The sequence below is a fragment of the Scyliorhinus torazame genome, chromosome 5 (assembly GCF_047496885.1).
Source record: "Scyliorhinus torazame isolate Kashiwa2021f chromosome 5, sScyTor2.1, whole genome shotgun sequence".
Taxonomy (NCBI): Eukaryota; Metazoa; Chordata; class Chondrichthyes; order Carcharhiniformes; family Scyliorhinidae; genus Scyliorhinus; species Scyliorhinus torazame.
Window position 1 is genome coordinate 98,649,092 of NC_092711.1, and position 16,781 is coordinate 98,665,872.

General features: G+C 48.0%; 1 protein-coding gene and 1 long non-coding RNA gene across 8 annotated transcripts in view; one reads left to right on the plus strand and one right to left on the minus strand.

Moving 5' to 3' along the window:
• LOC140421511 (uncharacterized) overlaps positions 1-15,815 on the plus strand; it is a 68,106-nt gene extending 52,291 nt beyond the window's left edge. For 2 of the 7 annotated variants that reach the window (XM_072506280.1, XM_072506282.1), the window contains exon 2: positions 14,190-15,815. In XM_072506280.1, coding sequence (XP_072362381.1) covers positions 14,190-15,671 — 1,482 coding nt within the window. In that variant the 3' untranslated portion in view covers positions 15,672-15,815. Of the gene's footprint in view, positions 1-7,367; positions 7,458-7,616; positions 7,950-9,680; positions 9,817-9,880; positions 10,208-10,232; positions 10,827-10,858; positions 11,856-14,189 lie in introns of those variants that run through there. The other 5 variants (XM_072506281.1, XM_072506278.1, XM_072506277.1 and 2 more) reach the window with 5 other exon arrangements.
• Positions 7,344-9,960, minus strand: LOC140421544 (uncharacterized). The gene is made up of 2 exons (XR_011946898.1): positions 9,826-9,960; positions 7,344-7,621 (listed from the first exon to the last, which is right to left on the minus strand). It is a non-coding gene; the product is annotated as an uncharacterized lncRNA (long non-coding RNA).
• Positions 15,816-16,781: the final 966 nt, after the last annotated feature.

The following is a 16,781-nucleotide window of genomic DNA, read 5'->3' on the forward strand; positions in this document are numbered from 1 at the left end:
GGTTTCAACATAAACATTGTTCCTCCTCAATATTTAAACACTTGACATGGATAACACAGGTGCAGAAAGAGAAAACACTGGTTCAAAGTGTGAAAAGCTGGAGTGTGACCCACATTGATCTACACAGAGCAGTGTGCTAGACAGGGAGTAAAGCTCCATCCTTCTACACTGTCCCCATCAAACACTCCCAGGACAGGTACAGCACGGGGTTAGATACAGAGTAAAGCTCCCTCTACACTGTCCCCATCAAGCACTCCCAGGACAGGTACAGCACGGGGTTACATACAGAGTAAAGCTCCCTCTACACTGTCCCCATCAAACACCCCCAGGACAGGTACAGCACGGGGCTAGATACAGAGTGAAGCTCCCTCAACACTGTCCCCATCAAACACTCCCAGGACAGGTACAGCACGGGGTTAGATACAGAGTAAAGCTCCCTCTACACTGTCCCCATCAAACACTCCCACGACAGGTACAGCACGGGGTTAGATACAGAGTAAAGCTCCCTCTACACTGTCTCCATCAAACACTCCCAGGACAGGTACAGCACGGGGTTAGATACAGAGTAAAGCTCCCTCCCTCCGCACTGTCCCCATCACACTCCCAGGACAGGTACAGCACGGGGTTAGATACAGAGTAAAGCTCCCTCTACACTGTCCCCATCAAACACTCCCACGACAGGTACAGCACGGGGTTAGATACAGAGTAAAGCTCCCTCTACACTGTCCCCATCAAACACTCCCAGGACAAATACAGCACGGGGTTCGATACAAAGAAAAGCCCCCTCTACACTGTCCCCAACACTCCCAGGACAGGTACATAGGAAAGAAGCAGGCCATTCAGCCCATTGAGTGTGCTCTGCTCTACAATACGATCATGGCTGATCAGCCACTTCCATGGAAAAATAATTCCAAGTGAAAGTGGTTCTCTGAAAATTAACTTGGTTCACTGGTTAATGATTTCCCGCACACACAGCCACTGGTTAATGATTTCCCACACACAGAGCCACTGGTTAATGATTTCCCACACACAGAGCCACTGGTTAATGACTTCCCCCACAGAGCCACTGGTTAATGATTTCCCGCACACACAGCCACTGGTTAATGATTTCCCACACACAGAGCCACTGGTTAATGATTTCCCAAACACAGAGCCACTGGTTAATGACTTCCCACACCGAGCCACTGGTTAATAATTTCCCACACAGCCACTGGTTAATGATTTCCCGCACACAGAGCCACTGGTTAATGATTTGCTGCACACACAGCCACTGGTTAATGATTTCCCGCACAGAACCACTGGTTAATGATTTCTCGCACACAGAGCCACTGGTTAATGATTTCCCACACACAGCCACTGGTTAATGATTTCCCGCACACAGAGCCACTGGTTAATGATTTTCCGCACACAGAGCCACTGGTTAATGATTTCCCACACACAGCCACTGGTTAATGATTTCCCACACAACCACTGGTTAATGATTTCCCGCACACAGAGCCACTGGTTAATGATTTCCCACACACAGCCACTGGTTAATGATTTCCCGCACACAGAGCCACTGTTTAATGATTTGCTGCACACAGAGCCACTGGTTAATGATTTCCCGCACAGAACCACTGGTTCATGATTTCCCGCACACAGAGCCACTGGTTAATGATTTGCTGCACACAGAGCCACTGGTTAATGATTTCCTGCACACAGAACCACTGGTTAATGATTCGCTGCACACAGAGCCACTGGTTAATGATTTCCTGCACACAGAACCACTGGTTCATGATTTCCCGCACACAGAGCCACTGGTTAATGATTTGCCGCACAAAGAGCCACTGGTTAATGATTTACCACACAGAACCAGTGGTTAATGATTTCCCGCACAGAACCACTGGTTAATGATTTCCCGCACACAGAGCCACTGGTTAATGATTTGCTGCACACAGAGCCACTGGTTAATGATTTCCTGCACACAGAACCACTGGTTAATGATTCGCTGCACACAGAGCCACTGGTTAATGATTTGCCGCACAAAGAGCCACTGGTTAATGATTTACCACACAGAACCACTGGTTAATGATTTGCCGCACAGAGCCACTGGTTAATGATATCCCACGCAACCACTGGTTAATTATTTCCCGCACACAGAGCCACTGGTTAATGATTTCCCACACACAGCCACTGGTTAATGATTTCCCACACACAGCCACTGGTTAATGATTTCCCGCACACACAGCCACTGTTTAATGATATGCCGCACACAGAGCCATTGGTTAATGATTTGCTGCACACAGAGCCACTGGTTAATGATTTGCCACACACAGAACCACTGGTTAACGATTTGCTGCACACAGAGCCACTGGTTAATGATTTGCCACACAGAGAGCCACTGGTTAATGATTTGCCGCACAGAGCCACTGGTTAATGATTTCCCACACAACCACTGGTTAATGATTTCCCGCACACAGAGCCACTGGTTAATGATTTCCCACACACAGCCACTGATTAATGATTGCCCACACACAGCCACTGGTTAACGATTTCACGCACACAGAGCCGCTGGTTAATGATTTGCCGCACACAGAGCCACTGGTTAATGATTTGCCGCACAGAGCCACTGTTTAATGATTTCCCGCACACACAGCCACTGGTTAATGATTTCCCACACACAGAGCCACTGGTTAATGATTTCCCACACACAGAGCCACTGGTTAATGACTTCCCCCACAGAGCCACTGGTTAATGATTTACCGCACACACAGCCACTGGTTAATGATTTCCCACACACAGAGCCACTGGTTAATGATTTCCCACACACAGAGCCACTGGTTAATGACTTCCCACACCGAGCCACTGGTTAATAATTTCCCACACAGCCACTGGTTAATGATTTCCCGCACACAGAGCCACTGGTTAATGATTTGCTGCACACACAGCCACTGGTTAATGATTTCCCGCACAGAACCACTGGTTAATGATTTCTCGCACACAGAGCCACTGGTTAATGATTTCCCACACACAGCCACTGGTTAATGATTTCCCGCACACAGAGCCACTGGTTAATGATTTTCCGCACACAGAGCCACTGGTTAATGATTTCCCACACACAGCCACTGGTTAATGATTTCCCACACAACCACTGGTTAATGATTTCCCGCACACAGAGCCACTGGTTAATGATTTCCCACACACAGCCACTGGTTAATGATTTCCCGCACACAGAGCCACTGTTTAATGATTTGCTGCACACAGAGCCACTGGTTAATGATTTCCCGCACAGAACCACTGGTTCATGATTTCCCGCACACAGAGCCACTGGTTAATGATTTGCTGCACACAGAGCCACTGGTTAATGATTTCCTGCACACAGAACCACTGGTTAATGATTCGCTGCACACAGAGCCACTGGTTAATGATTTCCTGCACACAGAACCACTGGTTCATGATTTCCCGCACACAGAGCCACTGGTTAATGATTTGCCGCACAAAGAGCCACTGGTTAATGATTTACCACACAGAACCACTGGTTAATGATTTCCCGCACAGAACCACTGGTTAATGATTTCCCGCACACAGAGCCACTGGTTAATGATTTGCTGCACACAGAGCCACTGGTTAATGATTTCCTGCACACAGAACCACTGGTTAATGATTTGCTGCACACAGAGCCACTGGTTAATGATTTGCCGCACAAAGAGCCACTGGTTAATGATTTACCACACAGAACCACTGGTTAATGATTTGCCGCACAGAGCCACTGGTTAATGATATCCCACGCAACCACTGGTTAATTATTTCCCGCACACAGAGCCACTGGTTAATGATTTCCCACACACAGCCACTGGTTAATGATTTCCCACACACAGCCACTGGTTAATGATTTCCCGCACACACAGCCACTGTTTAATGATATGCCGCACACAGAGCCACTGGTTAATGATTTGCCGCACACAGAGCCACTGGTTAATGATTTGCTGCACACAGAGCCACTGGTTAATGATTTGCCACACACAGAACCACTGGTTAACGATTTGCTGCACACAGAGCCACTGGTTAATGATTTGCCACACAGAGAGCCACTGGTTAATGATTTGCCGCACAGAGCCACTGGTTAATGATTTCCCACACAACCACTGGTTAATGATTTCCCGCACACAGAGCCACTGGTTAATGATTTCCCACACACAGCCACTGATTAATGATTGCCCACACACAGCCACTGGTTAACGATTTCACGCACACAGAGCCGCTGGTTAATGATTTGCCGCACACAGAGCCACTGGTTAATGATTTGCCGCACAGAGCCACTGTTTAATGATTTCCAGCACACACAGCCACTGGTTAATGATTTCCCGCACAGAACCACTGGTTAATGATTTCCCACACACAGAACCACTGGTTAATGATTTGCCGCACACAGAGCCACTGGTTAATGATTTGCCGCACACAGAGCCACTGGTTAATGATTTCCCACACACAGCCACTGGTTAACGATTTCCCGCACACAGAGCCACTGTTTAATGATTTGCCGCACACAGAGCCACTGGTTAATGATTTCCCGCACAGAACCACTGGTTAATGATTTCCCGCACACAGCCACTGGTTAATGATTTCCCGCACACAGAGCCACTGGTTAATGATTTCCTGCACACAGAACCACTGGTTCATGATTTGCCACACACAGAGCCACTGGTTAATTATTTCCGCACAGAACCACTGGTTAATGATTTCCCGCACACAGAGCCACTGGTTAATGATTTCCTGCACGCACAGCAACTGGTTAATGATTTCCCGCACACAGAGCCACTGGTTAATGATTTCCTGCACACAGAACCACTGGTTAATGATTTGCTGCAAACAGAGCCACTGGTTAATGATTTCCCGCACAAAGAGCCACTGGTTAATGATTTGCTGCACAGAGCCACTGGTTAATGATTTCCCGCACACAGAACCACTGGTTAATGATTTGCCGCACACAGACCCACTGGTTAATGATTTCCCGCACACAGAGCCACTGGTTAATGATTTCCTGCACACAGAACCACTGGTTAATGATTTGCCGCACACAGAGCCACTGGTTAATTATTTCCGCACAGAACCACTGGTTAATGATTTCCCGCACACAGAGCCACTGGTTAATGATTTGTTGCACACAGCCACTGGTTAATGATTTCCCGCACACAGAGCCACTGGTTAATGATTTCCTGCACACAGAACCACTGGCTAATGATTTGCTGCACACAGAGCCACTGGTTAATGATTTGCCGCACAAGAGCCACTGGTTAATGATTTGCTGCACCGAGCCACTGGTTAATGATTTCCCGCACACAGAACCACTGGTTAATGATTTGCTGCACACAGAGCCACTGGTTAATGATTTCCTGCACACAGAACCACTGGTTAATGATTTGCTGCACACAGAGCCACTGGTTAATGACTTGCCGCACAAAGAGCCACTGGTTAATGATTTCCCGCACAGAACCACTGGTTAATGATTTCCCGCACACAGCCACTGGTTAATGATTTCCCGCACACAGAGCCACTGGTTAATGATTTCCTGCACACAGAACCACTGGTTCATGATTTGCCACACACAGAGCCACTGATTAATGATTTCCTGCACACAGAACCACTGGTTAATGATTTGCTGCAAACAGAGCCACTGGTTAATGATTTCCCGCACAAAGAGCCACTGGTTAATGATTTGCTGCACAGAGCCACTGGTTAATGATTTCCCGCACACAGAACCACTGGTTAATGATTTGCCGCACACAGACCCACTGGTTAATGATTTCCCGCACACAGAGCCACTGGTTAATGATTTCCTGCACACAGAACCACTGGTTAATGATTTGCCGCACACAGAGCCACTGGTTAATTATTTCCGCACAGAACCACTGGTTAATGATTTCCCGCACACAGAGCCACTGGTTAATGATTTGTTGCACACAGCCACTGGTTAATGATTTCCCGCACACTGAGCCACTGGTTAATGATTTCCTGCACACAGAACCACTGGCTAATGATTTGCTGCACACAGAGCCACTGGTTAATGATTTGCCGCACAAGAGCCACTGGTTAATGATTTGCTGCACCGAGCCACTGGTTAATGATTTCCCGCACACAGAACCACTGGTTAATGATTTGCTGCACACAGAGCCACTGGTTAATGATTTCCTGCACACAGAACCACTGGTTAATGATTTGCTGCACACAGAGCCACTGGTTAATGACTTGCCGCACAAAGAGCCACTGGTTAATGATTTCCCGCACAGAACCACTGGTTAATGATTTCCCGCACACAGCCACTGGTTAATGATTTCCCGCACACAGAGCCACTGGTTAATGATTTCCTGCACACAGAACCACTGGTTCATGATTTGCCACACACAGAGCCACTGATTAATGATTTCCTGCACACAGAACCACTGGTTAATGATTTGCTGCAAACAGAGCCACTGGTTAATGATTTCCCGCACAAAGAGCCACTGGTTAATGATTTGCTGCACAGAGCCACTGGTTAATGATTTCCCGCACACAGAACCACTGGTTAATGATTTGCCGCACACAGACCCACTGGTTAATGATTTCCCGCACACAGAGCCACTGGTTAATGATTTCCTGCACACAGAACCACTGGTTAATGATTTGCCGCACACAGAGCCACTGGTTAATTATTTCCGCACAGAACCACTGGTTAATGATTTCCCGCACACAGAGCCACTGGTTAATGATTTGTTGCACACACAGCCACTGGTTAATGATTTCCCGCACACAGAGCCACTGGTTAATGATTTCCTGCACACAGAACCACTGGTTAATGATTTGCTGCACACAGAGCCACTGGTTAATGATTTGCCGCACAAGAGCCACTGGTTAATGATTTGCTGCACAGAGCCACTGGTTAATGATTTCCCGCACACAGAACCACTGGTTAATGATTTGCTGCACACAGAGCCACTGGTTAATGATTTCCTGCACACAGAACGACTGGTTAATGATTTGCTGCACACAGAACCACTGGTTAATGATTTGCCGCACAAAGAGCCACTGGTTAATGATTTGCTGCACAGAGCCACTGGTTAATGATTTCCCGCACACAGAACCACTGGTTAATGATTTGCTGCACACAGAGCCACTGGTTAATGATTTGCTGCACACCGAACCACTGGTTAATGATTTGCTGCACACAGAGACACTGGTTAATGATTTGCCGCCCATAGAGCCACAGGTTAATGATTTGCCGCACACAGAGCCACTGGTTTAATGATTTCCCACACAGAGCCACTGGTTAATGATTTCCCACACAGAACCACTGGTTTAATGATTTCCCACACAGAGCCAGTGGTTAATGATTTCCCGCACAGAGCCACTGGTTAATGATTTCCCACTCCGATTTCCAGCTGCGATTGGCGTTAATGAGTGGAGATGGGCTTCATATACCTCCCCCTGGGCCGATTTGAAAGGTAGGCCAGCTTTGGGGGCTTCCTTGATGGGTGGTTTGCGGCGAGGTCCCCATCGGTTCCGGTCCCCGATGGAAAGGCAGATGGCTGGTCCCGAAGGTGCTCCTTTCCCGGGGACACGGTTCAGATTCACTCCCTTATTCTCTGGCGGGCAGGGGGAACTCTGTCTGAAAGGGAGGTAGAGACAGGGCCTTAGTTTCCTGTGGAATATATGAAGAACATCTAAAGCTCATCATTTAAGTATTTCACTGAGGACCAGAACTATGTAAGGAATGACTAGGCCTGTATTATTGCAGAGCTGTTAAGAAAGTCAGTAAAAGACAATCTGTTGCTGGGAGTTTGATTCTCTGGTGTCTGAAACCACAAGATTCAATGTTTAGAGGCAACAAGATGAACAAGGAAACACATCAAGGCCCAAAACTCCAGCTGGATATTCACAGGAGAAAGTCTGTTATCAAACACCTTGAATGGACAGAACAGAGAAAGATCCCAACTGTAAGAAACTCTCGAATCATTTGTAAATATCTTTCAAATGCTGACAGGTTGCAGCTGTCAGTTTCCATCACATTGAAGGTTAGAGAATGGGTATTCTAGAACTAAAAAACATTAGTTAGATCACAGCGAGAGCACTGAGTACAGTTCTGGTCACCACATTCCAGTACAATCACATTCTTCCTGGAGAGAGTACGGAAGAGGTTTTTCTGGATGTTTCCAGGATTAGGGAATTTTAACAAGGGGAACGATTGGATCGATTGTTTTCTGTGGAACAGAGGAGGCTGAGTGGACATTTAATTGAGGTGTGTAACATTATGAGGGCCCCAGATATAGTGGATCAGACGGCAGAAGGACCTATTTCATTAACAGACAGGTCAGTAACCTGGGGGCAGAGATTTAAGTATCTCTTGGAAGGATTAGAGGGGAATTGAGGATTTTCTTCACTCAGGGTGGTTGGGATCTGGAACTCTGTCTCAAAGGGAGGTAGAGACAGAAAACCTCATCGTATTAAAGACACCCCAATATGGAATTTGTGTGATCTGCAGGCTACAGACCAAGAGGTGGAAAGTGGGATTAGACTGGACAAGGAATTTTCAGCCGACACAAGGAATTTTCAGCCAACACAGCCACAATGGGCTGAATGGCCTCCTCTGTGCTGTAAATGTCTAGGATTCTGTGATGACAAGTAGTCCTCGAGTTTTTAATCCAAGGCAGACCTCAGCGCAGTCAGTTAGTCCAAGTGTTGATGTGATGGATTAAGAGGTGTCAGGTGCCAGGAGCAGTGATTCAAATGGAAATATCAGTAAATCCTGATATAGTTTATCTGTATGTGGTTCCATTTTAATAACTTCTCCTGAATGTGACCCTCACCCAGGTTTCATAGATTATCATAGAATTTACAGTGCAGAAGGAGGCCATTCGGTCCATCGGGTCTGCACCGGCTCTTGGCAAGAGCACCCTACCCAAGCCCACACCTCCACCCTGTCCCTATAACCCAGTAACCAAACCCAACACTAAGGGCAATTTAGCATGGCCAGTCCACCTGACCTGCACATCTTTGGACTGTGGGAGGAAACCGGAGCACCCGGAGGAAACCCACGCACACACGGGGAGAACGGGCAGACCCGGCACAGACAGTGACCCAAGCCGGGAATCGAACATGGGACACTTGAGCTGTGAAGCAAATGTGCTAACCACTATGCTACCATGCTGCCCCCAATAAGAAACAACATCAAAGGTCAAAACCGGGATTTGAACACGGGACGTCTCACATTTTCATAGAGCACAACCCCTGAAGCGAGAATCTTACCCCTGGACCAACGAGCCAGTTTTGATTTGATTTATTTATAATAATAATCCTCTGTCACACGTAGGCTTACATTAACACAGCAATAAAGTTACTGTGAAAAGCCCCTAGTTGCCACATCCCAGCGCCTGTTCGGGAGAATTCAATGTCCAGGGTCAGGGTCCCAGGTTCGATTCCTGGCTTGGGTCACCGTCTGTTGGAGTCTGCACGTTCTCCCCGTGTCTGCGTTGGTTTCCTCCCACAAGTCCCGAAAGACGTGCTGTTAGGTAATTTGGACATTCTGAGTTATCGCTCTGTGTACCCGAACAGGCGCCGGAATGTGGCAACTGGGAGCTTTTCATAGTAACTTCATTGCAGTGTTAATGTAAGCTTACTTGTGACAATACAGATTATTGTTATTATTAAGACGTGACCTTGTTTTTCAGAAGCCATTTGAGAATCTCTAATGGTTCCTTCTCTACCCCAGTGATCAGAAAATGAATCTGTGAGGATCCTCAAGCATCTTCCCTGTGATTGTGGGGCCTGTCGTTCCCTGTCTCTGATTTGGAATGCGGGAACTACGTGAGTTACCTTCCAATCTCGGGAAGCAATCCTTGACTCTTGACCTGTTGATGATGCAGCAAAGACCCAGGCTCCTGTCCCATTTCTTTACACATCCTGGTGTTGATGCTTCAGAAAATCTCTTTGCTTCAAAATATCCTGCATGTTTAGAACATGGACTGAATAACCGACTCCTGTTCCTGTTTCTGATGCCTTGATTCAATCTGAGACGACGAATCAAAATTGCAGAAAATCAAATTATTGATGAATATTTTGTTGACAAATGGAGTCTCAGAACCATAGAATTCCTTCAGTGCAGAAGGAGGCCAATCGACCAATCAAATTGTTGCCTTTTCTTCTTTTGCTCTTTTACTCGGTCCTTTTTGTGGCTCAGTTCCAATTATGGCAATCAGTGAGTTTGAACTTCTTTCAATGTTATCTATATTCTAATGCTTCGCGTCGCCAGGTATCAAATGATACCACCACAAGGTTCAACCGGCTATCGATCAAAGAGCCAAACACCAGTTAGTTAGTTCAAGGTCAAGGCTATTTTATTTACACACAATTAGTCATGCAACATAAACACTACTGGTTAACTACACCTATCGACTATGACAATCTGTACTTAACTTCGGACACCCGGTTTAGGTCAGAGAAACAGTAGCCGCTGTTCGATTCTGGATCTATCGAGTCCGAAGGAGTAACTGCTGCTCAGCTGGGCTCATCTGTTTGGTAGCGAGCGTTAAACTTGGACTTGCTTCTGGTGTTGCTGCAATTGGAGATGGCCGGACCGGGGTACCAGGTCCAAGAGAGGACGAACATGTGGCGAACTCTTCTTCTTATTCTTGGGGGGGTTTTCGTGCTCTTTTGGGCGGTCCTTCAGTTTGGACCCTACTAATTGGATGATCCCTGATCACTCCGTTCGATTCCTAACCAATAAGGTGAATAACCTGTAATTCCAGCATTGTGGGAGCAGCTTCACCACACAGACTGTAGCGGTTCAAGAAGGTCAAACATTATCTTCTCCACAGGTAACTGGGGATGGGGAATATTTGCTGCTGGTCTCGTTAGTGAAAGGACATGGAAGTGGGAGGAGCTGATTTGCTCTGGCAGAGAGAGCCAGCACAAACAGGACGGGCTGAATGGCCTCAATCTGCATTGTAACCATTCAATGATTCACTGATAAAGAAGTGACGCTGGAGACCTCTGGAACCAATGGCCAACCTGATACAAAGCGGCTCTTCATTGATCTGGAAGCTGCGGCCCCGCTCAGTGTAAACGGGGGGAGGGGGGATGCGCTCAGTTTATTCCCGGGGTTTCCGGAAACAATCCGTCCACCCACCGGATCCTCCGCCCCGCCATCCCCCCCTTTACCCATTGTGGACCCGTCTGCCCATCACCCGCACTGCACATGCTTCACTCACAGTCCAGCCCCGCCCCTCACTCACTACCATTGGTTGGAGGACCAGCTGCTCCCGTCCGGTCCTCCAGGCCCGCCCTCACAATTCCTATTGGTCCGGTACCGCCGCCAATCACTCCCTCGGCATTGTGACCGTTCGGGCTGTGACCGGCGAATACGCAGTTCAGGTTGTCGCTGATGGTGTGAGGAGCGGGAAAGAAACAATCGAGCAACTTTCAGGAATCGAGCCGGTGGGTGGCCGGGGAGCGATAGAAGCTGCGGAGTGAGCCGGGAGGCTTCATAAATACCCTGTGGAGGCTTCAACTCCCGAGGAAAATGTTAACGGTCCGGTCTTAGACAGCACCGAACAGAGTGAGAGCTGAGCGGTGACAGGCCCGGGTTACTGGCCGCCATCTTTACAGAGGACAAGGTGCCGTAGGGCGCATGCGCTGCGAGCCTGGACCGGATGCCAACTCTCCCGGATTGACTGACTGGAGTCTCCGGGATTTTATTTTAATCATTTGTGGGAGTCACTGGCTGGGCCAACATTTATTGCCCATCCCTAATATCCCTTAAACAGAGTGGCTTGCTCGGCCATCTCGGAGGACATTTAAAGAGTCAACCACATTGCTGTGGTTCGGAATCATGTCGGCCAGACCAGGTAAGGATGGCAGATTTTCTTTTCTGTTCATTCACGGGATGTGGGTGTCGCTGGCTGGGCCAGCATTCACTGACCATCCCTAATTGCCATTGAACCGAGTGTATCTCAGAGAGCATTTTAAGAGTCAGCCAGCTGACTGTGGATCTGGAGTCACATGTAGGCCAGACAGAGATTTCTTTCACTGAAGGACATGAGTGAACCAACAATCGACAATGGTTTCATGGTCATCAGTAAACTTTCACTCAATTCAAATGTTACCGTCTGTCTTGGTGAGATTCATGCCTGCGTCTCTGTATATTCATTAGGACAGTAAAAAAGATTTTTGAGTCACTGAAAAAATTATGCGCCCCCTCGAGACTGCTCCTTACACACAAACTGGGAGTCGTCTCCTCAGGTCTGCTCCGGTATTCAATAAGTTTGCGGCTGATCTAATTTTTTTAAAGAATTTCGAGTACCTAATTCTTTTATTTTCCAATTTTGTTCCCTTAAATTTAGAGTACCCAATTCTTTTCTTTTTCCCAATTAAAAGGCAATTTATTGTGGCTAATTTACCTACCCGGCACATCTTTGGGTTGTGAGGGTGAGACCCACGCAGACATGGGGAGAATGTGCAAACTCTACCTGGACAGTGACTCGGGGCTGGGATCGGACCCGGGTCCTCGGCGCCATGAGGCAGCAGTGCTAACCACTGCGCCACCGTGCTGCTCCATCGGCCGATAACCTTTCACCTCCTTGCTCTTCAAGAATCTATCCAGCTCTGCCTTAAAAATATCCAAGGACACTGCTTCCACTGCCTTTTAAAGATGAGTGTTCCAAAGTCATAGAATCTCTACAGTGCAGATTGACCCCATTCAGCCCATCGAATCCGCATCGACCCTCCGAAAGAGCTCCCCACTCCACCCTCATAATCCCACCCAACTTGCACATTGTTGGAGACTAAGGGCCATTTAAGCATGGCCAATCCACCGAACCTGCAGACCTTTGAATTTGTGGGAGGAAATCGGATCACCCGGAGAAAACCCACACAGATACAGGGAGAACATGTAAACTCCACAATCACCCAGGGTCGGAATTGAACCCGGGACCAAAAGAGAAAATGCTGGAAAATCTCAGCAGGTCTGGCAGCATCAGTGGGGAGAGAAAGGAGCTCACATTTAAAAGACAGAGAAAGTGGGCGATATTTATACTGTAGGTGAGGGAATGAAAGATGAGTCATAGCCTGGGTCCCTGGTGCTGTGAGGAAGCAGTGCTAACCACTGTGCCACACCCTGTCCTACTACCCTCAAGAGAATAAAAATCCATATCTCCATCTGAAATGGGTGACCCCTCACTTTGCAACAGTGACCCCCTTGTTCCAAATTCTCCCACAAGAGGAAACATCCTCTCCACATCCACGTTGTCAAGACCCCTCAGGGTCTTTGATAGTTCAATCCAGGTTTTACCCAAACCTTTAAATCTGTGTCCAGACTGCTTGTACGACCAGTGAATGGAAACAGAGTTTTTTTGTCCACCCAATGGAAATCTGGCATAATCTTGTGTACCTGAATCAAATCTCCCCATAACCTCCTTTGCTGGAACCATTCTGGTAAATCTCCTCTGCACCTTCTCCAAGAATTTTCACATTCTTCCTGAAGAGTGGTGACCAGAGCTTTATAAAGATTCATAGAATAGAATTAGAACCATAGAGTTCCGACAGTGCAGAAGGAGGCCATTTGGCCCATCAAGTCTGCGACTCTCTGAAAGGTCACCCTGCCTAGGCCCACACCCCCACCCTGTCCCTGTAAACCCATAGCCCCACCTAACCTGCACATTCCTGGACACTAACCGGTATTTATCAAAGCCAATCCACCTAACTTGCCATTCTTCAGACTGTGGGAGGAAACCTGAGCACCGCGTGGAAACCCACGCAGACACTGGGAGAAAGTGCAAGCTCCACACACACAATTGCCAAGGCCGGAATTGTACCCGGGTCCCTGGCACTGTGAGGCAGCAGTGCTAATCACTGTGTCACCGGAGGCCTGGCTTCCCTGTTTCTGAATCAATATTACTGTTTCTGAATCAATATTACTGTTTATGAAGCTCAAGATCGAATTTGCTTTGCCAACTCCTCTCTATTATGTCTTGTAGAGATACACAATCCCTCTTCACCTCTTTCTCTCTCCTCCCAAAGAGGCCAGTTGGGTTTTTATGACAATCCAGCAGTTTTCATGGTCACTTTTTCCCAGTGTTGGCTCCACAAATGACCAGATTCATTCAGCTTAATTTCACAACCTGCCTTTGTGTTTTTATGGGTTCTCACTCATCCCTATTTTCTGTTTTCAATCCGTGTCACAGGGTGTTCGAAGGGGAGTCTTGAAGGTCCGGAAACTCAAACCAAACATCAGATCAGAATCTGACAGAGTCCTCAATTTATCATATCCTGAATATCATTGGATTTTGAACATGGAAGGAAAAAGCATCATTCACAGTGGGGAGAAACCAGACACGTGTTGTGTGTGTGGACGAGGATTCAGTCAATCATCGGGCCTCACAAGCCACAAATGCAGTCACACGGAGGAGGAACCGTGGAAATGTGTGGACTGTGGGAAAGGATTCACTTCCCCATCCAAGCTGGAAATTCATCGACGCAGTCACACTGGGGAGAGACCATTCACCTGCTCCAAGTGTGGGAAGAGATTCACTCAGTCATCCAGCCTGTCCACACACCAGCGAATTCACACTGGGCAGAGACCATTCATCTGCTCCATGTGTGGGAAGGGATTCAGTGATACATCCAACCTGCTGAGACACCAGCGAGTTCACACTGGGGAGAGGCCGTTCACCTGCTCCAAGTGTGGGAAGGGATTCACTCAGTCGTCCACTCTGTCCACACACCAGCAAGTTCACAGTGGGGAGAGGCTATTCACCTGCTCCAAGTGTGGGAAGGGATTCAATCGGTCATCCCACCTGCTAAGACACGAGCGTGTTCACACTGGGGAGAGACCATTCACTTGCTCCAAGTGTGGGAAGGGATTCACTCGGTCATCCCACCTGCTGAGTCACCAGCGAGTTCACACTGGGGAGAGGCCGTTCACCTGTTCAGAGTGTGGGAAGGGATTCACTCTGTCATCCAACCTGCAGAAGCACCAGCGAGTTCACACTGGGGAGAGACCATTCACCTGCTCCAAGTGCGGGAAGGGATTCAGTGATTCATCCTCCCTGCTGAGTCACCAGCGAGTTCACACTGGGGAGAGGCCGTTCACCTGCTCCAAGTGTGGGAAGGGATTCACTCACTCATCCATTCTGTCCGCACACCAGCAAGTTCACACTGATGAGAGACTGTTTCAATGTCCAGACTGCGGGAATTGCTATAAACGTTCTAGGAATCTGATGTACCATCAACGTGTTCACACTGACGAGAGACCGTTCAGGTGCTCTCACTGCGGGACTGGGTTCAGACGATCATCTCAGCTCACCGTACATCAGCGAATTCATACAGTGGAGAGGCCATTTGCCTGCATCAAGTGTGGGAAGGGATTCACTCACTCATCCGACCTGCAGAGGCACCAGCGAGTTCACACTGATGAGAGACCGTTCACCTGCTCAGAGTGTGGGAAGGGATTCACTCAGTCATCCAACCTGCAGAAGCACCAGCGAATTCACACTGGGGAGAGGCCATTTGCCTGCGCTCAGTGTGGGAAGAGATTCACTCGATCATATGACCTGCGGAGGCACCAGCGGATTCACACTGGGGAGAGACCATTCACCTGCTCCAAGTGTGGGAAGGGATTCGCTCAGTCATCCAACCTGCAGCAGCATCAACGAGGCCACAAGTAACCACAGTGAATGGATTTTGCTGTTAACTCACATTCAGGACTGAACAATGTTCATTTGGGTCTCTTTCTGCTGATAACAAACTCCAGCCCATTTACAGGGGCTAATATTGTAGCTAAAAGTCAAATAAATTAGATTTTTGTTAAATGCGCAGTGTGTTGAAACTTTTAAATATCTCTGATACAAATTTGTTCCTTTTGAAGTACTCTCGCTCTCCCCTGTCTCTTCCATCCTCACCTCCAACAAGAAGTGTGAGGAGCTTGTGGAGCTTCTTTGTGATTGAGATTGAGTAAATCCGATCAGCTGCCTCTGCTGCTTCCCTCCCTTCCACGAGCCCACCGGACCAAACTGTCTCTAAATTTCATCCTATCCCGATCCCTGAACCCACATCGTTCTCTAGTTTCTCTCCCATCTCCCCTCCTGCCCTCTCAGAGCTCATCTTGTCCATGAGACCCAGCTCCTGCTCCATTGACCTTATTCCCACTGAGCTACTGATCAGCCAACTACCCTGTGTCCAAGGATATTGTCAACATTTCTCTCTCTTCAGGTACTGTCCCGCTCTCCTTCAAATCTGCCATCATCGCCCCTCCATAAAACAAACCCTTGACCCTGCCATCCTGACAAATTACTGCCCCATCTTCAACCTCCATCTCCTCTCCAAACTCTTTGAACATGTTGTCACCTCCCAAATCCTTGCCCATCTTTCCCAGAACTCCCATGTTTCCTTCCCATGAACTCCCTTCAATCAGGTCTCTGTCCTGTCACAGTGAAATACAAGAGACAAACAGAATCTTACCCAGAGAGAAAGACAGACAATCCGGGAGCTTGGATGCAAGGGCGGCACGGTAGCACAGTGGGTAGCACTGTTGCTTCACAGCGCCAGGGACCCGGGTTCGATTTCTGGCTTGGGTCACTGTCTGTGCAGAGTGTGCACGTTCTACCCGTGTCTGCGTGGGTTTCCTCCGTGTGCTCCGGTTTCCTCCCACACTCCAAAGATGTGCAGGTTAGGTGGATTGGCTATGCTAAATTGCCCTTCGTGTCCAAAAGATTAGGTGGGGTTTACTGGGTTATGGGGGTAGGGTGGAGGTGTGGGCTTAAGTAGGATGCTCTTTC